We start from the raw sequence: 23872 nt of genomic DNA on the forward strand, positions 1-23872 counted from the left end.
ATGGCAAATGCCAATACAAGTGCAGCTGATGGTATCGTCAATGAGAAAAGAACAGAAGAAAATTTTGATAGCTGGAAGGAGTGCTTGAAAAACTACCATATAGGACAAGGCTTATGTGGAGTAGTCTCGGAAGATAAACCTAAACCAGAAGAAATAGATCCCAACTGCAAAGACTGGATCAAGAAGAATGCTTTGGCTTTACATGCCATTCAAATTTCTTGTGAGGAAGATACCATTTCTAATTTGATCAGGAAGTTTCCCACCAAAATTGACTCTGCCAAATTTGTGTGAGAACATTTGGCTGCAGTGCACTCAAAAGTAACTAATATTAAGGAAGAAGGTAATTTTATGTGCGCACATTCACTATATATATAGGCCAAATACATGTTTTGCCCTTTACATTTATCTGAAAAGTCAGTTGGCATTATCACCTTTTCTTTGTTAATATTTGAAACTTGAATTTTATAAAAGTTTTGGATTAGATCAGTCTAGTAGCAAGTCAAACTAAACCGTAACCAAGTTTATTTTCAACTATTAGCTTTTGGCTCTTCAATTACTTAGCGTTAATCACTAACATTTGACCATTAATTATTTTCCAACTCATTTTTTTCTATCTATCTCATTTTTCTATTCAATGGAATTTTAATGGGCGAGTATGAATGAGAGAGTGGGAAGTAGAACTTTTTCTTTAACAACTCTCCTTATAAAGATGATAATTCTCCCCAATGAAGAGACTCAAACATAAGACTTTTTCATTCTTTGCACTTGATTTTAAATGGAAAAAATCAATTAAATTTTTTACTATTAGCATTTTCCTTTTGTTAGAATATGCAATTGTGGAATTTTCACATGAAAAAGATGGGATGAGTCATATACCCATTGGATGTGGTGTCCGTTGATGTGGTGTCAAGTGCATGAGTTATTGTGACGCCTCACCCGCTCATTGTATAGCCGAGCAAGAAGTGCCACATTCGGTGCCGAGCACCCTATCTTATCTTGTCATGTCTATTGTAAATTTTAATGTCATTTAAGTCGTAATTTATGTGTCGAATTTTTTTTTATATCTTATTTTTGTGGAGACTCTGAGATCCTCCCCTATTTTAGTAGCATCTAGTGGGTTCCATTATCACCTATTAACATATTCATAGTCATCTCACATATTTTCATATCATATTCTCTTTTATCATATCATTCACAACTATTTATGAGATCTCAAAATGAAGTATCATCTATTGCATTCATATGGAAATTCATAGATAATAAATTACAAGTTTTCATTTCAATCTCAAGTTTAATTTCAAGTCCAAAATGAAATACATCATAAACTAGTAATTACATCATGACTAAACATAATGAATCAAAATACTTGTAACAGCCCGATCATTCTCTAGTTAGTATTGTCCGCTGGCCCATAGGCCTCACTGATTTATCCCTTGGGAGGTTTCATTCCCAAAAGCGCCGACTGTGTGAGGAAGGCTCCTACATATATGACCCAAATCTTTTCTTCCCGCTTCCGATGTGGGACACGGTTTCCACCCAAAGGCGTAGTCGGTTGATCGAGCTCCGCGCAACCTTGAACGATGGTGGCAAACCTCGAGGACGCTGAGTCCCATAAGGGGTGTGGATTGTAACACCCTAGGCAAATCCCACATCGGCAAAACACGGGAGAGATGCTGGGTTTATAAGTTAGTGGTTCGTAACTCCTAGTGACACGTTTTAAAACCATGAGGGCTTCAACTTAGAGCGGATAATATCACTAGTGGGCCGGGCCATTACAATACTAGTCTATACATGGGCCCTATCAAAATACAAAAGACCGTGAGGTGACTCGACAATGGCAGATCCGATCGAGCTCATAGTGCACTACCGGTGTCGCCATCGCCGCCGCGCCGATCTCCAGTACCTACGCGATGGAAAACCAACGCTCTAAGCACAATGCTTAGTGGTGCATAATTTATAATAACAATAATTTAACATTTGAAATAATATCTGCAACTCATAATTTCTGAGTCTTTTACATTTTTATTGCTCTTTAGAAACAATTAATATTATTAGGATCTTTTATGATTACTTATTGTATTTTAAGTCTTAATTAATTTTTATCAGTGCCCAAGAAACCTATAACAAATTATAAAAGCTGGATGCACGGGTGTATACTGGTTAGACAGTCAAATGTCTATCCAAAGATACGCCCTGTCGTGCACGAGGCCACCGCCGACATTTAGACCCGCCAAGCTTATAAAGCCAGAAATAAAGTAGTAAGTAGGCATATAGCCTGTAGAATAATCATACCAGACATATATTGTCAGTTCATAATTTTCTCAGTAGGTAGTACTGCTATCTGTAGTCCCTAATTGGTATACCAATTTATCCAAACTAAATAAATAAGTCTAGGTATACTATGAGCAATTAAACATTTTTAATTAATTTAGCACTATTCACTGATTACTATTTTCTAGTACTGTTCATTTGTACCATTAATTTCATATTAATAGGACATTAGTTCCAATTTACATATTCATATCATTTTTAATATTTAATTTTCCTTATGAATATTTTAATTATCATATATAGAATTTTTCTCATGAACCTTTCTTTAGGTTCATGTTGATGTGTTTTCTTTATCTAGGAATTTGACTAAGTTAGGGTGTCTATTTAGTTATAGTTCCTTCATAACAATTGCTCCTCTATGTTTAAACTTAAATTTTAGTTTTTGAAACACTGAATTTGGAGTTATAGAACTCAAGTTATGGTCAAAATACCAAAGGAACAGTATTTTGGACAAATTTCTGGGTTGGCAGTTTTAGTGACTCAACTTGTGCTAACAATTTGATTTGGTTAAAAGCAAAACTGGATCAAGTGGTCTTCATGAAAAGTGTAGCCCTATGTCTAAGCTTTCCATTAATGAAATTTTAGGTCATTTGGACCAGTATAGAGAGAGTTATGACTAAATGAACACGTACTATTCATTTGGTCATTTTCTGGTTTGGCAGTTTTAGTGACCCAAATTTTGCTAATAATTTGAATTGGTTAAATGCAAAACTGGGTCAAGTGGTCTACATGAAAAGTGTAGCCCTATATCTAAGCTTTCCATTGATGAAATTTTAGGTCATTTGGACCAGTATAGAGAGAGTTATGACCAAATGAACATGTACTGTTTATTTGGTCATTTTCTGGGTTGGCAGTTTTAGTGACCCAAATTTTGCTAACAATTTGAATTGGTTAAAGTCAAAACTGGGTCAAGTGGTCTTCATGAAAAGTGTAGCCCTATGTCTAAGCTTTCCATTGATGAAATTTTAGGTCATTTGGATCAGTATAGAGAGAGTTATGACCAAATGAACATGTATCATTTGGTCATTTTCTGGGTTGATAGTTTTAGTGACCCAATGTTTGCTAACAATTTGAATTGGTTAAAGGCAAAACTGGGTCAAATGGTCTTCATGAAAAGTGTAGCCCTATGTCTAAGCTTTCCATTGATGAAATTTTAGGTCATTTGGACCAGTATAGAGAGAGTTATGACCACTGTTCATTTGGTCATTTTCTGGGTTGGCAGTGTTTGGTCATCCGGGTTTGGGTAGATAATTGGTCATGATTTTGATAGAATTGGAGCAGGGTTCCTTCATGAAAATGAAGGTTTGATGTCCCAAAACACTTCCAATTGGCCTCATACCAATTGGGGCAACACAAAGGGAGATATGGCAATAAAAGCCTACTAGATTCAATAACAACACAACCTGCAGAAAATTCACACTCCCAATTTCAATCTCCTCCTTCTTCCAAACTCCAAATAAGCATATATGGCACTTCTATGAGCATCAATCTCAACTCAACCAAGTCAATTTCAAGTATTTACATAAAGTCCCCACATCATATACATAAACCCTAATTCCAATCGCCCAATTTATGCAAACTCAACTCTTTTACACTTCTTATCATATCAACTATTCAAACATCCTTATGGAACCATTTTTTATCATTTAAAAATAGCAAACCTCACAAGATTCATGGCTTTCAAAATTAGGGTTCTTCAATTTCTCTTTATTTGTTTTCATTTCATGGAATACTCACTCATCTCATAATTCTTACAAGATTTAAAGAAGAGAGGGAGTGGTATTTTTGCACTTGCCTTGTGACCCAAACTGCAAACTTCAATTTCTCTTCTTCAAATGGGTATCTAAAGCTTCCTTAGGATGTGGGGAGTATTTTTAATGAAGAGTGTTATGGGTTTTGGTGAGGAAATGAGAGAGAAATCAAGCTTGGAGCTTGAATGACAATGGTGGAAATGAGGGACCAAGGGTGGGCGGCAACTTGAGGGGGAGAGAGAGAGAGAGAGAGAGAGAGAGAGTGGAGAAGAAGATGGTATTTGGTGGCTTTTGTCTTTTATGGTTATATATATATATATATATATATATATATATATATATATATATATATATATATATATATATATATATACACACACACACGTTTATGTGTACAAATTTTTTTTTTTAATTGTCATAAGTCTTTTTATTTTCCTTTCTTTTCTTTTCTTTCCTTTTCTTTTCTTTCTCTTCCCATTTTTCAAATTCAAATTCATAAAATTAATTTATGTTAATTATTCTATTTTCAAATTTTAATTTGACATTTAGGTCAAAATTCATCTCTAGGGATGAAATAACCAAAATGCCTTTCATGGTACATATTGGTTTATTTTTATTATTTTATTTTCTCAAAATTTTTCTCATAATTTCTTAATATTTATTTCATCAATTTATGCCTCCTCACTATAGTGTAAGCGTAGTTTCAAACATTTTGACTGTCCAAACAAACATTGGTTGTCGGAATACGGACTACCTATGGTGAGGTTGTTACAGTTATGTTCTTTCATAAAAAAGAACCTATCAATAAAGATTCTCCACGATTTGGGCTCCCAGGATCACTAGCACCTTCTTGTCTTTAAGGTTAAATTAATATGTAATGTATTTGGTAATAATTATCTCTTTCTCTCTCTGCATATCTTTCAATAATCAGATATCTTTGTCTAAAAAATATTAATTATTGCAGAATCATCAAGCATCCTCCCGCAGAAAAGCCTGTACGAGGCGGTTGAAGCAGGTGACTTGAACACTGTGAAAGTATTGCTGGAAAGGAATCTCAATAATGTGAGAGCAAAGATAAATATGATTGGAGAAAATGCACTTCATGTAGCTGTTTTGGCTGAAAAAGAAAAGATTGTGGAAGAACTGATGAAGTTAATGTCAAAAGAAGATTTGGAAATGAAAACCAATACTGGTTACACAGCCTTTGATCTTGCTGCCTTGAATGGAAAGATAGATATGGCAAAGCTCATGCTGGAAAAGAATAAAGATTTGGTTACCATAAAAAATGGTAACAATGGCCTAATTCCACTTGTTACAGCTTCTTTATATTGTCAAAAAGATATGATACACTATCTTACTAAGCATACTTCCTTCGGTTTTCTTGAACCTCGAACCAATGACAAGAACGGCGTTACACAACTTTGTTGCCTTATCACCAATGAGATGTACGGTATATATAACAGTAGCACACGTATACCTTGTTATCGGCTCGATACCGGTTGGAATCCGTCTGAAATCAATGATTTTTTATTCAAAGTTTGGAATCAGTTTGCTGATTTTAGTCAATTTTGGTTAGATTTCAATGTGCTTTTAATTTCGAATCGCAGTATGGCCAGCGTTACAAGCTCTATATATATACTAAAAATTTATTTTCTATTTCACCAATTCAATTCTTATTGTTTAATTATAATTATAGACGAAGCATTGGAACGACTCAAAAGGTATCCTCAACTTGGTTACACTGAGGATACTAATCACAACTATGCTATCAAATTGCTGGCTCATGAACCTTCAGCATTTTTAAGCGGAAGTAAGCTTGGATTTTGGAACCAACCCATCTACTCATGTTAGTATATGTATTTCCCTGATTTCCTTTTTAAAGAATCAATCTATATATATTATAAACCAAAAACATAAATATGTGATCTTATATACAAAATAAATCTCGTCAGCTAATTAGGAGGTAGTCTTGTTGGTCTTACTCCATCTTTAAGTGAAGATGTCTGAAATTTGAGTCTCTTTATCTACTTATTTTATGATTATTCACATTTATAGTGATAAGAAAATGGAGAGGATTGCCTCCCACTGGGTAGCCCATCAGTTGTTCCCGGCCTAAGAATTTTAGTGTATTCCCAACATTATGTGATTATAAGCAGTACCTTACTTATGATTTCTGACTTATTTTGATTAAGTAGTTCTTTTAACATATAAACTACACCACAACTAATTTATTTATGATTTTCTACTTATAAGCTAGTTTAATTGAGTTTTAATCTAAACCAAATACCTTCTAAGGGTAGTTATTAGAATTAATGTATATGTTTGGGAAAAGAAATTTGATGAAATATTAATAATGAGGAAAACTAAACTATATATTTTAATTTATTTATATATTAACTTTAATTAATTACAAGATGTGCCGAATGTTCATCCTGATGAAATGTCTTCTCGGGAGCCTAATGATGAGGAGAATGACCAAAGGTCTTATAGTCTAGGCACAAATTATGGGAAAATCAAAACAAAACAAGGTATATTATGCTGAATACAAATCTTTTTTTTTTTTTTTTTTGATGATTTTGTTGATTTTTTGTAGCAGTAATTAACTTATAGCAAAATCCAATCTTTTAACTGTTACAGTGGTCATTTTATTACAAAGTGTTGTTTGGAGATTCTTGCAATTTCTAGGTAAGCAACATCACTCTATATTTCTTTTTGAAAAATTCTTACCTACTATGATTTTAATTTTAAATAATGTGTCTATACACTGGGTGTTGGTAAGAACAACTCCTTTTTCATTTACTTGTCGATCTCTCAACTTATATATATTGTATTGATTCATAGTATTCAATCATTTCAGTCCCTAAAAGCATCAAAGATTTAAAGCTGGAACATGCTAAAGCCTTGCAACTCCTCAAATTCATTGTCAAGGAGATCCCAACATTAAGCAATGAACAACTCAAGAATATTGGGTTGGATCAAGTAATCTATGATGCAACCAAGTGTGGTTCGTTTGAGTTTATTGACGAGTTGAACAAAAGCAATCCAGCAATTATATGGAAAGCTGATAATAAAGGACGGACAATATTTGCACATGCAATCATACTTCGTCAAGAAAAAATCTTCAACTTAATCTATGGATCGGGTGCAAAAGAGTCGTACGTTTGTGATTCAACGTGATGTGTTTAAAAACAATTTTCTACATTTGGCTGCCAAGTTGTCTCCTTCCTCTCAACTTGATCGAGTTCCTGGTGCAGCTCTGCAAATGCAAAGGGAACTACAATGGTTTAACGTAATCATTTTTATATTTTGTCTCTGTTTGTTTTGCCGAAAATATATTCCATTCACATTTTTTACATTTGAGGCGCTCAGAAAATAAGTCAATAAAAAATATTTTCTTGATTAAAGAGAAAATTAAGATATTTTTAAGGAAAATGACTTTATTTTTTTAAGAAAAGAAAATCATTCTCTAGACTTTGACAATCTTATTAAAATATAAAAATACTTATATATTGATAGCATAAACATATATCATTAATTTAACATTGTAATCAAACAATGAAAAACATTTTCATAGAAATAATTTTCATAAAAAATATTTTTTATATTTAAATTATTTTTTACCAAGCAAAAGGAGCCGTAGAATAAAAAGAAAGAAAAATGCTATATTAGTCGTGAGTGATGCATTTATGCCAATGATTAATGTGGGCTGTACTTGATTTTAATTATTGATATTCAATGGCTGGATTGGACCCAAGTTAGGCTTGGCCTAAAAAGGCCTTGCTCAATCTAGATGGTTATCTAAGCCTGTTAACAGGTCTGTCTATGATTGATGCTAGCAGTTCTTAAGAAAGAAAAAACACTTAAAAGTCTACAATATAGAAAATTAAACTTTACTTGATTATTTCAGGAAATACAGTGCATGGTACCACCAAAATATGCAGAAAGAATCAATGAAAATGGCCTCACACCCTATGATTTATTTACCAAGGAACACAAAGATTGATGAAAGAAGGTGAGAGATGGATGAAGAATAACACAGCATCATGTATGGTTGTGGCTGCTATCATTGCCACTGTAATGTTCACAACAGCATTTTCAGTTCCAGGAGGCAAAGACAAAGCAGGGTTTCCTATTTTATTAGGCTATGATGCATTCTTGGTATTTATAATTTCAAATGCATTATCACTCTTCTCTTCCGGTACTTTTGTGCTGATATTCCTTGGAATTCTAACAGCACGTTTTGTAGATGATGATTTCCTCAAGTCCTTGCCCAAGAAGTTGATTGTTGGTCTTTTCACTCTTTTCTTCTCTGTGGTAACCATGATGATAGCCTTTGGCTTCACCCTTTTTATTATTCTGGAGAAACGACTTTCTTGGATTTCTGTTCCTGTAGCTGTTCTTTTCATAAGCCCTTTTTTTTTTCTTTGTATTCTACCAATTTCCTCTCTTGATTCGGATGGTCTATCAACTCAACTCAACTCAACTCAACTCAACTAAGCATTTATTCCAAAAATTTGGGGTCGGCTATATGGATTCTCTTTCTCCGCTCTAAACGATTTTTGGTTAAATCTTCGGAAATGTGTAATACTTCTAGATTATGTTGTACTACTCTCCTCCAAGTTAGTTTAGACCTACCCCTTCTTTTCTTTCTATACTCTAACATAATGTGTTCTATTTGTAAAACTAGAGCCTCCGTATATCTACGCTTTACATGACCAAATCACCTCAATCTCCCTTCTCTTAATTTATCCTCAATTGGCACCACTCTTACTTTTTCTCTAATACTCTAATCACAGACTTTATCCAGTCTAGTATGGCCACTCATCCCCCTTAACATTCTCATCTCTCAGAATCAGCATAATAAAATTTTCTTTTCAACTTATTGAGAATCTTGAGATCACATAAAACTCCCGTGACACATCTCCATTTCAACCATCCAGCTTTAATCCTAAAACTAACATCCTACTCACATCCCTCATCTACTTTAAGGACCGAGCCAATATATAAAGTGATTACTTTGGAACAGTATCACTCTATCCAAACTAACTCCTTCTTTATCACCAGTTTGGCCTTCACTAAACTTGGAATACATGTATTCTGTTTTTGTTCTACTTAACTTAAATTCCTTTGACTCTAAAGTACTTCTCTAAACCTCTAGCTTTCTATTGACTCTTCTCGCATCTCATTTATCAGAATTATATCATTTGCAAATATCATGCACCAAGAGATACTCTCTTGTATATGTTTCGGATGGTCTATCACACACACAAAAGTTCCATCATTCACAAACCAAAAAAATCATAATTATTTCTATTGTATGTATTGGATTTGCACTCTTTCATTTGTTCTATATATGAATAACTCATTGGTTAACATCTCATTTGTGAGGTTTTTCAGGTTTTTTCGTTTAACATGTCAAGCCATAGTTTGGGCCAATGGATTGGTCTATCGGACCTAGATTTTAATTTGGCTTGCTATGTTAAATTTTTCCCAGATTGATTTAAAAATAAATAAAATTCTTGATTTATCATTTCAGTTAGCAAGAATTTTAAGATTTAAAATGTCTTTTAGATATGTATTTTCCTCAAAATCCCATATAGTAAATTCTACAACTTTTAAACAAGAAGACCAAAATGTGCTATGGAATGAACAGACTCACTTGCAGTATGCTCAAGATGCAGTTCACTACTTCCATTTTAAGCAGTTCTTCAAAGTTTTAAAACATTCCAATTATTAATATAAGAATGCATACACATTATGAAAAAGTTCATAGAATTACCCAACAATCAAATATTTGTTAAAATCACAAATTAATCTAACATCAATAGAATTCCTGATGAATAAGATTGAAGAAATACGAACTTGACAAAGCGGGGCAATGATAACAGGAAAGCCTGAAGCAACTGACAAGAGAACAGAACTTAATTCTCCAATCATTTTCTACATTATGATGTTACGATCAATAGGCTTCGACTGAGGTTCGAATTCAAGAACCACAGCCCTAGAGTTTAAGCATTTTAAAACGATGATGGTTCGCACTAGTTTAGTAAAACCCATAAATTAGTCCTTGTTTTAAGTTTGGACAACCCGTCCGCCGTGCGCACCGCCTACCGTATGCTATGGCGGTGGTAGGGGAATTGGCAGTCGCGGATATATGGTTTAGGGGGCAATGTCCAACCTCTGACTGCAACCAAACTACTCGATTATGCCTTTGTGCTGCCTTCTTTGGGCTTGCTTCTTCTGCTTGGTATGCTTCTCTACGAAGAGGCAACGCATCAGATTTTGTTTTTCTGAGATTTAAGGCTTTGTTAGTATCATCACTTGTTTTCCATAATGGAGAAGGTCTTACATTTGGTTTCACTGTGTCCTTGCTATATTTGCATCAAAAGCCCATCAAGCATCTTCTCCTCTTCATCCCTTTCATCATCATCATCTGCTTGCGAGATTCTTGAACCCCTTCAAACCTCAACTTCTTTCGCTGCAATTGGATTAGCCTTCGCAAACCCACCATTTTCAAGACTGACAAATTTTTCACGGCCTGGTGATGCCTTCAATGGTCATTCAACAGTGACAACATTTTTTCTAAGCAAATTATTGTTTTTTCCTAAGCAGATTGAATTAGGTTCTAGAAGAATTAGTCATGAATCCAACGGATTTACACAATGATTTCTACTTATTTAGAGTTGAAAGTTTCAATTTTTTTTTTTTTTTTTAGATTTTACTGTCAATTTTCATAGTTTAGAGTTGATTCAATTGAAAAATGGATTTTGTTTGATTAAATTTTTTGAATTAAATTAAAAGCCACCATTGAAGTTTAAATTAATGATCATAAATTAAAGTTTTTTTCCATAAAATAAACCATACATTCAACGACATATCGTTTCTACAGTGTAATTTCTGAACATTTTTATGGTGTCAGTAAACGACATATCGTGATGGTGAGCGAGAAGTATTTCCAGCAATTGTTCAGATAATTTCGAAAGAAACCTTCCAAATGCACTTGGGAGAACCCTAATTTGGAATCTCCTGTCACGAACTACTCGCCACTGCCACCTCGTACAGCGGTCGAGAACGAGAAGGCTGCCCCACGGCTGCTTTCTACCACCTTGGAACTGCACCATAAACTCACAGAAAGGCGGGAGGACAGCGACCACACTGACGTGGAATTGGAAAGGAGTGTTCGGCCAAATGCAGCAGTTTCTGAGTTTGGGTAATTACAAAATTCAGTCAATTAACCCTAATATTTAGGCTAATTTTAAATTAAAATTATTCATCTGTTAAAAATTGAAAATTTCATTGTTACCAAACCATTTTAATTTAAGAAGAATAAATAAGTAATAGCTTTCAAGAGGCAATTTGGCTACTTGGGAATTCAGTATGTAGCTTTGTTTGAACTATGTAAAGATTCTGTTAGCTGAATTCTGAGCTTTCTTTCATTTTGTTTTTTTTTTTGGGTCTTGTTAGGTGATTCGTTGGCAGAATTGAAGTTGCTGATGGAGAGTTTTCACAGTAATGAGAATTTTGTTTCATTTCAAATAGTTTAGCGAATTCTTTTTGATAATTGAAGCACAAGAAGGGGTCTTCTGAGATGTTTTTACTTAAGCATCACATCATGAATTCTTGGTGCATTGGAATTAATTTTAGTCATTAATTCATTATCACTGGATATAGAATCAGAATAAGAAAGATCAGTAGGAGTAACGGATAATAGGAAGGGGATGCTTACTTTCTATTCTCTTTCCTGTTGTATAGCTCAACCCACAAAAGGCTTACAATCTTCACCTTCTCTGCCTTTCTTTCCTGGAAACCCTAGAAAAAGAGGATTCCCTTCTAAGGTACTTTTGAGAATCTTTACAGTTCATTCTGGTTCCACTGGAAATTCGAATGGTGAAAACCAAAGCCAAAGAATTAATAATGCTGGTATGAGACTAGAGGAGACTGTAGAGGCCAAGTTAGGAAAGTTGAGGCTTGATTCTTGGATCTCTTCTCGCATTTCTGGCATCAGTAGAGCTCGCATCCAGTCAAGTATTAAATCAAGGCTGGTTTCTGTCAATGGCAGAGTTGTCGATAAGGTCAATTTACTCTACGCTTGATGCTATTCCACTCTCCCTTGATTTTCATATTGTTGTTAGCATTAGGTTGTTTTGGTTGTTTTGAGGATGGTCAGACTGCCAATTTATTCTTTATTAATTTCTAAGCCTTGATGCCATATTCATTGAGCTGTTCAATTTTATGTGTTGCAACTGCTTTGACAATATGCTTCTATAATCTGATATTTAAATTCGAAATTCGACAATGCGCTTCTATAATCTGATATTTACATTAGAGATTCAACTTCATTTGTTAACACGAGTAAATTATAGTTGAATTTTAATTTCTTTTAATCTTCTGAATTATTTTGGGTAAAAGACTCGTGCCTTAGTTGTTTCTTGTTATGCACACAATTTGTGTCCAGTTCTTGGTGAATGCAGATTTTTGAGTTTCACTCATGCTTTAGCAGGTTTCACACAATGTCAAGGCTGGGGACAAGGTCTCCTGCACAATTTCAGAGTTGCAACCCTTGAGGGCTGAACCTGAGGACATACCTTTGGAAATAGTCTATGAAGATGAGCATTTACTAGTTGTCAATAAGCCTCCGCACATGGTAACTCTTGAAACTCCAGAATTCATTGAACATCATTTGGTCCTCTTATATGTATTACTAGCAAGTTATGTGAATAAGTTAATTTCTATTGATTTAGCCTCGGATTGAAATCTCAACCCTGCTATGGATTCTTCATTCTGTGATCCAGGTTGTTCATCCAGCACCTGGGAATCCTAGTGGCACACTTGTAAATGGCATACTTCATCATTGCAGTCTTCCAACAGTTGCAACTTCAAGCTTGGAAGTTCTTTCAGACATGGAAGATATTTCTGATGATGAAGGGTCACATTCTACCCTATGTGGTGCATCTGTTCGCCCAGGTATAGTTCACAGGTTGGACAAAGGCACTAGTGGATTGCTTGTAGTTGCTAAGGTGACGTATCCTTTTCAACACCAAAATTTAGTAAACTAAGTAAATATTGTTTCTTGTGGTTTTAATAGTTGATTTTGGCTGTTGAGCAGTGCTACCCTTTAGCTAATTTTTAAGTGTTATCATGTATTGATAGCAGGATGAACATGCTCATGCCCATTTGTCCGAACAATTCCAGCAACACACTATCCAGAGGATATACATTAGTCTTACTTCTGGTGTGCCCTCTGCATCAATGGGACGTATTGACATCCCTATTGGTCGTGATGTTAATAACAGAATTCGTATGACTGCTATACCTGGACCAATTAAGCAGGGACAGGCACGTCATGCTGCTAGTAGGTGATTTATTGCCATCCATCATTTTCTTTATCTTATGATAGTGATTTGATCCAAGTTGATTGCATGAGTGTTTTGATGGATATTAATAAATAAATTAGCTGCAAGTAATTCTGGGCATTTGATGCTTTTGGCCGTAAGATCAGATCTCGATTTTTTTTTCCTTTTCCAATCTTGGTGGTTAAGATTCTAACCATCAGTTGGAATATGAATGTGCTTTGTTAGAACTCGTTCATCTTGAAAGGCTTAGAGAGGCTTGGGAATGTTGTGGATTCAAATTTTGATTGATGGAAATTCTTCTAATGTGATGAGATCAAGTAATCAGGGATTTAACAATATCATTGACTGAGGATGTTTATCCTTGTTCATAAGTCAGGTGCTGTTAACTCTGGGTAATGAAGAGGCAGCCAGAAGAGGGTAAATTCTTTTTAGCAATAACAATTTGGAACATTTTTACCCTGCAAGGGTATGTGGTCCACCATTTGTGGATGTTGGGAATTTTTTTTTATTTAAGGATTATTATCTGCTTTTTCTTCCATCATTGGTGTATTGTTTTGTTTTTCTTGGTGAGTTTGTTTCTTAGTAAAGACAACATGTGCTTAGAGTATTGAACTTAAAAAGAGGGAGAGTGGGGAGGATTTTGAAATTTAAATATCTCAGGACTTGTTGACACTATGATTTAGAACTATTGAAAAATTTATGATGAGCAATTGTTCTAGTTTGTTTATCTTGTAGTGGCAGTTCTTTCAGGAAAAAGTCTATAGGTTTTATACCAGGTTAAAAAATCATCCTACAATGCTGTTCTCTTATGCTATCTTATCATATAGTCTCCTTGTTTGATGTGTAGATTAACTCAGAAGCTTTTCAAGTTATTTTGTTTGTGTGTTCATTTGGTTTCACTTTTATCAGGTATAAAGTAATTGAAATACTTGCTGGTGGCGGTTCAGCATTGGTTGAGTGGAGGTTAGAAACTGGACGTACTCATCAGGTATTTGTAATCTATAAGTATAGATCACAATGATAGTTGGACATTATATTCAACACATTCTATCGGTGAATAAAAGCATCATCAAATAAGAAAAATGAATTTGAAGTACAATAAGGAGAGAGTTAATTCTGTTATTAGCCAAATAATCTAATTCTAAAAAAATGGTACTTTACCCATTTTAATATCTATTTTTCTTTTTGAAAACATGACTCTCAGCAACCTTTATCATTAGTATTTTTCCATGTTCTTGTTCTCTTTGTAGGTTGCATGTGATATTGCTCCATGTTTTGGGGCTTATTCATTCAGTTATAATTGTTGCTTATATGAAAGTGATGTGTTTCTGAGAAAAAAATTGGAGCTATTGCTTGCATCTCTGTTGCTTTGTTCAGGAAGCAGTGAAAGTGGGGCAAGGGAAAGAAAAAGAGGAGAAAATGCGAGAATATTCCCACTTTCTCTTGGTTGGGAAAGTGGTGAAATTTGAAGAAGAGAAAAATGATGGAAAACTTTGTCCCTTGGCCTACCAAACCTCCCACCCGAATTTGGAGAGGAAATAGGGTGACAATTTCGGAATTTACTATTTTATTCTTATAATTAATTCTTTCTAGGAAAAAGCAAAGGCCAATAAAAAAATTTTTTCTTCTTATTTCTCTCCCCTTTTTTCTTCTTTATTTCCAAAACAAGAGGAGAGAATTATTTTCTTCCACATCACTCTTTATCTTTCCATTTTCTTCCCTCCTTTTCTTTGCCCTCTTGCATTTTTTCCCAAGAAAAGGGTGAGTTACTGAAATGTGTATCCTATTGATATTGCTCTTTCTAAGCTTTAGAAATCCCCCTGCCATTTGATTCCTGAATGATGGTTATTTTTGTCACAAGTCTTACAGATATATCCTTTGGTGAACCCATATGATTAATTGTAATTTCTAAGGCCCGTCATGTATTCAGAAACATATTTTACATGTGATTATAAGGGGTAGTCTTTATGCAATGGTTAGGTTGCTCCATTATGACTTGGTAAAGCATGTTCATATCACAGAAAAAACCTACTTGCACTGCAACTAAAGGCTGTATACAAGGGAATCCTCTTATCTAAGATGTGATTACAATATAAATATATTCCAAAGCAATTAGGTAGTACCGGACTCCCTAAATTGTTGACCTTGTGGTGGCGGCCTGCACAACTATCATTTCCATATGGTTGATTAAGAGTTCTAATCTCATATGGTTTTTATCCTCTTACCTTATATTACTTCTTCGTAGCAGATTCGTGCACATGCGAAGTATATTGGAATTCCTCTATTAGGTGATGAAGTTTATGGAGGCACCAAAAGTTTGGCTTTGTCACGGCTTCGACCCAGAATTCCCCCTAGCTGTCTCAGTCAACTTTCATTATTGCTGTCAGGATTAGAGAGGCCTTGTCTACATGCTTTGGCTCTAGGGTTAGGCCATTAGATGTTAAAGCTTGATCTCATTATTTGCTGCTTCTTCAAAAATGTCATTTGGTGATGCAGAATAGTTTTCTCTGCCCTTTATTTTGTAGGTTCACGCATCCACACACAGGGGAAGAAATACACTTTTCTCGTCCACCTCCTCCAGATTTTGCTGGGATCTTGAGCCAGCTTCGAGAAATGGGCATGGAAAAGGTGTTCCCTCTAAAATACTATTCTCTGATCAAGCATTAGTTTTTATATGTATAGTTGCTGTTTATCTGTGTTCATGACATTTGCAGTTCTCCAAATTCATCTTAAAACCTGGGTGGCAATTTATGCAGGTTTAATCAGTTTGAAGTTTGCCTGATGGGCAGCCCAATTAAGATAATTATAAACTGTTCAATTTTTTTTCTGAAACACTGGCCTGTGAGAACTCAGTTCTTTATGCTAGATCGCAATTGGAAGACAGTATACAAACATTGAAAAATACAGAGCAAGTGGGTAACTGTTGCTGGGGTGCAAGATTCTGGCATGTTATGGAAGGCAATTCCAATTTCCACTTTGATCTTTGTTGTCAGTAATTGCATTTCTCTTCATCAACCATAGAAGACTTAAAGTCTCTTTGTAACCTTGGTATGTTGGAGTCACATGGCGCTTTTTAACCAAAAAGGTCTGCAAGCTTGACTGTCTGAGAGAGAGAGATTACCCATTTTTATACGTGTCTGTTGATGAAATTAGTTGGTCATTGGGAAAAAAAGTAGATCAAGTATAAAAAATGTTATCAGAAAGATTTTGATTTAATATATATCATTTTTGTTTATTGCATTTATCTCAAAAATAAGTATTCCAAGAAAATTAGTGCAGAATGCTATTACGTAATTCATTTTGATGTAATTCAGCAAATCAAATGAATATGTTCTTCAGTTGATCAACTTCCTTCTACAGAAGACAGACTCAGGGGACCTCCTTATTTTAGAATGAGTCAATACTGAAAAGTGAAAAGTAAAACTTTATTAAAATTAGTGCAGAATGCTATTACGTAATTCATTTTGATGTAATTCAGCAATCAAATGAATATGCTCTTTAGTTGATCAACTTCCTTCTACAGGAGACAGACTCAGGGGACCTCCTTATTTTAGAATGAGTCAATACTGAAAAGTGAAAAGTAAAATTTTATTATAAGATGCAAAATATTATAATCATGATAATATTACAGCACTTGATAAAGGAAATGTCAATTTGGTATATGAATTGTTACCACGACTAAACCAACACAAATAGAATTCTGTTCTAATTATACCTTAGCTCTTCAAAATTTGTTCCAGCTATGGTATAACCATTTATAGCCTCTTTTAAACAGGGATCCCTTCAAAGCAAATTGATAATTCTGAGTCTATCTCCCTTCAAGTCTCAACTTTTAGCTCTATCAATTATCCGTTTATTTCTGCTGCAGGTGGGTAGAGAGTAGAGACTCTTTGATCAAGCTTGGGTTGCTCTGTAAATCAATTAACGCATTGAAACATTTAGAAAAGATATCTGTAAACTATCCTCAGCTACATGATGCTTCTTGTGACCTTACGGCGAAGTATGAGAAGTAACATGAAACCTAGCGTATGCTAAAGATGATGATCTTTATCATGGGAGATTGTAATATAATCTACACCAACTATCAGTGATTTGCAATTCCATTCTCAAACATAGATAAGGAAAGATTCAGATATATCTCCATCTAGAAAAGAAAGCAAGAGGGAAAGGAAATAATGAATCATGTTGTGTAGTTACAAACCTTCGCTTTTAGAGTACTGAGAACTTGTCATGCTTATTTTTTATTGCAGCAACACTTCATCAATCTCCACGCAAGGTACATTGGCTATAATAGATGCATATTTTCCTTTCTTCAGCAGCTGTCTTTTGAGAATAGGACAGTCCAGAATTTCTAGGAAAGGAAGGGTTGGAGGGAGCCCTTCCTTTGGCAAGGAACGGAGCTTTGGACACTTTGAAATCTCTAGTACCTCAAGTGAGGTGAGATGTTGAAGCCTTATGGATAAAGACTCTAGATTGATGAGCTTTCCAATTCGAAGATATGTTAGAGATGCAGGAAGCCAACAATCTTGTGCTAAAGACACTGAATTTGGCCATCCGCCAGAAATAGTTAAATGCTTGAGTGTCAGAATTCTGTGTAACCCCCACTCAGATAGATGTGGGAGATTCTCACAATTATTGATCCGGACTGATGTTAGGTTGGAGGGTAACCCACCTTCAGGAAATGAAACAAGACCTGGACAAGTAGATATTCCTAGATGTTGGAGTGCTGTGAGGCTTTGCATGTTTTCGGGTAGGGATCTGAGATTTGGACAATAGAAGACATAAAACCTTCTCAGGTTTGGAGCAGGTAGGCCTCTTTCTGGGAACAACTCTAGACCAGCACAATAGCTTATGTGCAGTTCAGTAAGCTGAGTAAGGCAATGCAAGCACTCAGGTAATGTTTTCAAATTTGAATATTTCCTCACACTAAGACCCTCAAGTGACATGGTGTTCTGCAATATCATTCCAGGAAGAGTTTCCAACTGCATGCAATCCCAAATCTTGAGTACCTTCAGGCTGGTTGGTAACTGACCTCTTGGAAAAGATTTGAGAGATGGACATTTAATGATTTCCAAGCTTTCAAGATGGGAAATATTGTTGATCCCATTGTTTGTATGCGTCATCATTCCATCAGGTAGGCATTCCAGAGATTCACATTCTTCAATAATGAGATGTCTAAGCATGAATGGAGACTCCAACGTTGGGAAAGACACAAGTTTTGGGCATCGCTTGATCTTCAAGTCTGCAAGTGATGCGAAGCTGAAGAGCCTATCTGGCAGTTGTTTCAAGTTAATGCAGTTACATAGTTCTAATTGCTCAACTCTACTGGGCAGCATTTGATCTCCAGTCTGCCTTAAAGTCATCAGTTCACTGCAATTAATAATGCGCATGACTTTAAGTGCTGGTGAGCATTGCATGAATCTTCCAGGCAAATGGCTAAAATTTGAAATGTTTCGAAGTTGCAAGTTGGTAAGTGAAGATGAGGTGAGACCAGCCACAGTAGTTACTGCCACCTCATTACATTCTTCCAAACTCAAGTCACAGAGAGATGAAAGATTACGAAGCTGAATTTCCAACAATGGGCATTTACTAATGTCAAGTTTTACAAGTGATGGTAGGTTGTTTGGCAATCTCCGTATCAACTTAGGACAATTCCTCATGCGAAGGTCACAGAGGCAAGGGAATTCACTGCCAAAAGCATCTTCTGTTATTGTCGAAGCCCAATCCTCCCATTCTGGCATATCACTGAATGTTAATGTCTTCAAGGATGGAAAAGGTGTGATAGATAAATCTCCCCCATAGAAATCTAGACCTACACTTTTTACACTGTGTATGCCTTCAATGCACAAATCTGCAAGAAAGGGCAGCTTTCCAAGTGATGGCAATGATGAGCATTTGGTACAACTTTTGAGAGTCAAGCTCATGAGTTTGGAAAATGAAGAATGCCCAATCCAACTCGGAAATGCCATGCCTGCATAGAATTCAATTTTCAGTACTTTCAGGTTTTTATGAGGTTGCAACATGTCAAGTACATCCATTTCCCTTCTGTCATCACTTTCATTTCTGTTACCTTTGATCCACTAATTTTCCCCACCATAAATTTGGACAATGTCCTCAAATTTGTCAATTTACCCATCCTTAAAGGCAGCTCTAGTAGTTGTTTTGTACTAGTAATGTTTAGATGACGCAGATTAAAGAGGTTCACAATGCCTGCAGGCAACTTCGAAAGAGCACCACAACCTTGCAAGATTAGTGTTTGTAAATGGCAGAGAGCGCCCACAGACTCAGGCAAGGTTTTGATCAAAGTGTGAGATAAGTCAAGGTAACGTAAATGTTTTAACTTGCCAATAACATTTGGTAGCACACTTATGCAATAGCCACTCAAGGACAGCACCCTTAAACATCTTAGTTTTGGCAGCAACTCATATATTACTTTCCTTGTCATATAAAAATTACGAGAGCAAAATCCCATGTGAACGGATAGTGGTAAGAAAGTCCGCAAGCTTTGAGCTTTATAAAGTACCTCAAATTTTTTGAAGAGTTCGTATCGATGACGAATGTAAGACACATGACGTGCTTTGTGCACACTCTCTAACCCGTCCTCCAACCTGAAGCAGACTTCTCCAGCGACATACCGAGCTAGATCATTGATGAGATCATGCATTACAAATAACATTCCGCTGCTGCTTGATTGCTGAAACAATGATCTTGATAGTAGATCATCAAAGTACTTTGCTCCCAAATTTTCCATTCGCTTTGTTCCTTTTGGTTGTTGCAAGAAACCTTCTGCCATCCATAAAAGAATCAACTCCTCCTTTCTGAATTCGTAGTCCTTTGGAAAAATTGAGCAGTAAGCAAAGCACTGCTTCAAATGAGAAGGCAGGTAATGGTAGCTCAGTCTTAGTGCAGGAAGAATACCACTTTGCTCTTCTGGTAAGTCCCATATTTTGCTGTGCAATATATCCTCCCATTCATCCTGGCTTACTTTAGTGTGCAGGAGACTACCAAGTGTCTTCGCAGCCAAAGGCAGGCCTTTACATTTTTCAACTATTCCCTCTCCGACTGCTTTAAGGTTCGGATGTGCATCAAAGTTATTAGTTCCCAATGCAAGTTGAGTGAACAAAGGCAAACAACTGTCATATGGCAACTCCTTTAGGCGGTAAGCTGCAACAGAACCCATGATTGATGCAACGCCCTCATTGCGAGTTGTGACAACTATTTTACTCCCTGGTGCTCCACTTCTAAAAGGACTGCAAAGGACTTCCCAGTTATGGTAATTTTCATTCCAAACATCATCTAGAACAAGCAGAAACTTCTTATCTGTTAGCATATCTTGTAGTCTAACCTGAAGCAAATTTAAATTGGAGTCAAGAGTCCTGTGTGTGACTGATTCAAGAATTGTTTTAGTTATGCTTAAAACATCAAAATCAACAGATACACAAGCCCACACCTTTAGATCAAAAGAGTCCTTCACTTGGTTATCATTGTATATGAGTTGTGCAAGTGTAGTCTTGCCCACCCCAGCCATGCCTATTATTGCAATTACACAGATATTACTATCACGTACATACTTCCTCATCAATAACTCAAGTAAAGCCTCTTTATCTCTTTCCCTTCCAAAAACTTGAGATTCATTCACCAAAGAAGTTGTGGGCAATCTTTTTCTTACTTTGTTGGATCTCCCTTCCAAATTTTCCCTCAAATCCAAGTCTTTCTTTTGACTAGAAATTTCTTGCAATTTAGTAGTGATCCCTTTAATCTTGGATCCCATCCTAAATTTAAACACAGTATTGCTTGGAATTAGGCTATTACAAGTATGGATAAGTGTCTGTAGCTTACTTGTGCTTGATTCTGGTTCAACAATCAACCCACGACGAAGAGCTTCTATGGTGAATTCATCCAATATGTCCTCCACATCATAAGCTAGATCTCTAAGCTCAGCTAACCAAATCTTCACCAACTTGTTAGTCAGCTGCTTCTCTTCTGCATCATCAAGCACTGCACGTATCTTGAGAAGTATTTTCTTCCATTTCTGGAATTCAGTATAAACATGCTCTTCCCTTGCAAACTTGAGCAATTCAGGAGAAGCCAACCTGTCAAACAACACTTCAAGGAAAGCAGATAGAACTGCTTCTCCAACCACAGACATGCTCTTGGCAAAATAGAAATTTTTGGCAGGGTTTTGATACTTCTATATGATGAATGCTCAAACAGGAAAATATTTCACAATGCAATTGCTCCAGTGATATCTGAACACTCCTCCTGTGTTAGGCGTTGAAGTTGACTTATCCTCAATTAGTGGACTAGATTGTGCACATACAAAGAGGAAAAAGATGCTTCCAAAGCCAAATTGGGAAGGAAAAAAAATATATATTGCATGATGAGTTGTTGATTTTCAAGGTAAATTGCTAGCCTTTATGTGACTTTCGACGCTTACCTGCGCAACTCGCTGATATTTTCAACTTTTAAAATTATTAATAGAACAAATAAAAATAATAATAAATTAATTAAAAAGTAATAAAATGTACAAAACAAAAATAATTTTTAAGAACATACATTGTGAATATTTATGAAAAATCTTATTTACTGTCTTTACATATTTTTTTTTCTATAACTTTCAACATTTAATGATAGAGGTTTATAATGATTTTAAATTTATATCAACTTTTTTTTTCATTAAAACTTACTAGAATTATTTTTTTAATATTAATTTTATTTGGTATTCATTTATGATTATATACTTATGATTGTGGCTTTTTATATACCATTGTTATATTTATCAATTATTTTTTATTTTACTTATAATTAACTTTTTTATTTTCTTATTATAACTCAATTTTATGTTGTGGCCTTATTTAATAACTTAATTTTTATAATATTTATATAGATATAGATTTATACAGATGTTATGTTAAGAATTAAAAAAATTACAAGGTCACACTAATAAGTGATTGGTGATAACTATATGATAATAAATTTAGTAAGACCAATAAAAATTATTTAGTATATAGATATTATGCCCCCGAGGTCCGTAGTAAGCCTAACTATTCCTTAACCCAACTCTAAGGCACATTTAGGGCTCAATTTCAAGAATTCAACCGGACAGAGTCCGACCATAAAGTGAACCTTTCAACGGGGAGTTTTTGACTTACCCGACCTGTAAACACAATATATAATCAACTGGGGAGCTCAGCTCACCCTCCACATACTCAAATGTCATAAAAATAAATAGGAGCTCAACTCCCTCATCCAGTCCATCAAACATGCATATAATAATAAGTTTACAGGTCCAACATGATAATTATATTATAGACCTAAATCAAATAAATATTTCTAACACATGCGAAAATTTTAGGAGTTAATAGAATTACACAAACATTTATAAACAACTTGCGAAGGAGAAAAGCAGGTTAACCACAATAAAACTCCTCCTGTAGCCTGAAAAATAATGAACAGGAGTGAGCGTTCGACTCAGAGAGTAAAATATCAATTTTAACAATAATCTCTATAACTATCTAAAGCTAATACACCCTGTAGAGTGAAACGCAACATTAGCAATATTTTCACATCATAACAGTAAAAAGGTAATTTGGAGCACTCACACACCCAGAAATGTCAAATCATAAATATATGGGAGCTGATCCCCTATACAGTTCTCTTAAATCCAACCTGTGCCAGTGAAGAACTCAAGCCGGACTTTCGCTTAATAAACCAAATCGGGGTCCCAGCGAAGAACTCAAGCCGTGTCTACCCCGAAGGATCGGGTCCCAGCGAAGATCTCAAGCCGTGTCTACCTGTCCTGTCCATAGCCAACACCACACCACACGCACGCCAACTCACGCACACTGCTCCAAATTACCACAACAATATCCATGGTACTTTAACAGTTATGAATGCATAAAATGTGTCTAGAGTTTAACTACATAGATATTTACGTATAAATGATGCATGGGCATGCTTGAACATATAATAATATCGAAATTACAATTAAAATTAATATTTTACTCACAGACTTGACAAAGATGATCCTTTGTGGCGGCAAGGTAGGAAGAAGGTCTCGGCTCACCTGACAATTTTATTATAATTATTTAATACAATTGACTCAATACAAACCAAGAAAAGACCAACACGCCCTAAGTCGTACGAAAATCGCAGTCTCCCTATACCTAGGACCTACCCAACCTGCAAATGGGTTTAAAACACACTTTTATATCCACCAACCATACACCCACAATTCAATTATATCATACAGCCCCTCCTGGGCCCATCCAAACAGTCATCAATCACAATATGTAAAATTATAATTTAGTCCTTATAATTGACCCTTTTTGCAAAAACTATCCAAATAAACTTTAAAAATTCTAAAACTTTGCCCCGCGGTCCTTAGCAATATTACTAGGCTAATGCAAAAAGAATCATAATTTTCTGAGCTACTAC

The 23872-nt window shown here is 35.3% G+C and overlaps 1 protein-coding gene and 2 pseudogenes across 4 annotated transcripts; 2 read left to right on the forward strand and 1 right to left on the reverse strand.

Annotated features, from left to right (window-relative positions):
* On the forward strand, positions 1-10534 carry LOC131175309 (uncharacterized; annotated as a pseudogene).
* Positions 10535-10950: 416 nt separating this feature from the next.
* On the forward strand, positions 10951-16670 carry LOC110637964 (RNA pseudouridine synthase 2, chloroplastic). 4 transcript variants are annotated; one of them, XM_058139653.1, is made up of 9 exons: positions 10959-11292; positions 11547-11591; positions 11835-12154; positions 12583-12726; positions 12875-13099; positions 13236-13438; positions 14345-14423; positions 15684-15859; positions 15932-16670. In XM_058139653.1, exons 1-9 carry the CDS (start codon positions 11271-11273, stop codon positions 16032-16034), a joined length of 1317 nt encoding a protein of 438 aa, XP_057995636.1. In that variant the 5' UTR covers positions 10959-11270; the 3' UTR covers positions 16035-16670. The 4 variants fall into 4 exon arrangements, with proteins under 4 accessions (XP_057995637.1, XP_057995636.1, XP_057995634.1 ...); XM_058139651.1 differs by having other exon boundaries at positions 10964-11292; positions 15961-16670; XM_058139654.1 differs by lacking the exon at positions 15684-15859 and having other exon boundaries at positions 10951-11292; positions 15961-16670.
* Positions 16671-17079: 409 nt separating this feature from the next.
* On the reverse strand, positions 17080-21908 carry LOC131175454 (putative disease resistance RPP13-like protein 1; annotated as a pseudogene).
* Positions 21909-23872: the final 1964 nt, after the last annotated feature.

Source organism: Hevea brasiliensis, chromosome 17 (assembly GCF_030052815.1).
Source record: "Hevea brasiliensis isolate MT/VB/25A 57/8 chromosome 17, ASM3005281v1, whole genome shotgun sequence".
Classification (NCBI taxonomy): domain Eukaryota; kingdom Viridiplantae; phylum Streptophyta; class Magnoliopsida; order Malpighiales; family Euphorbiaceae; genus Hevea; species Hevea brasiliensis.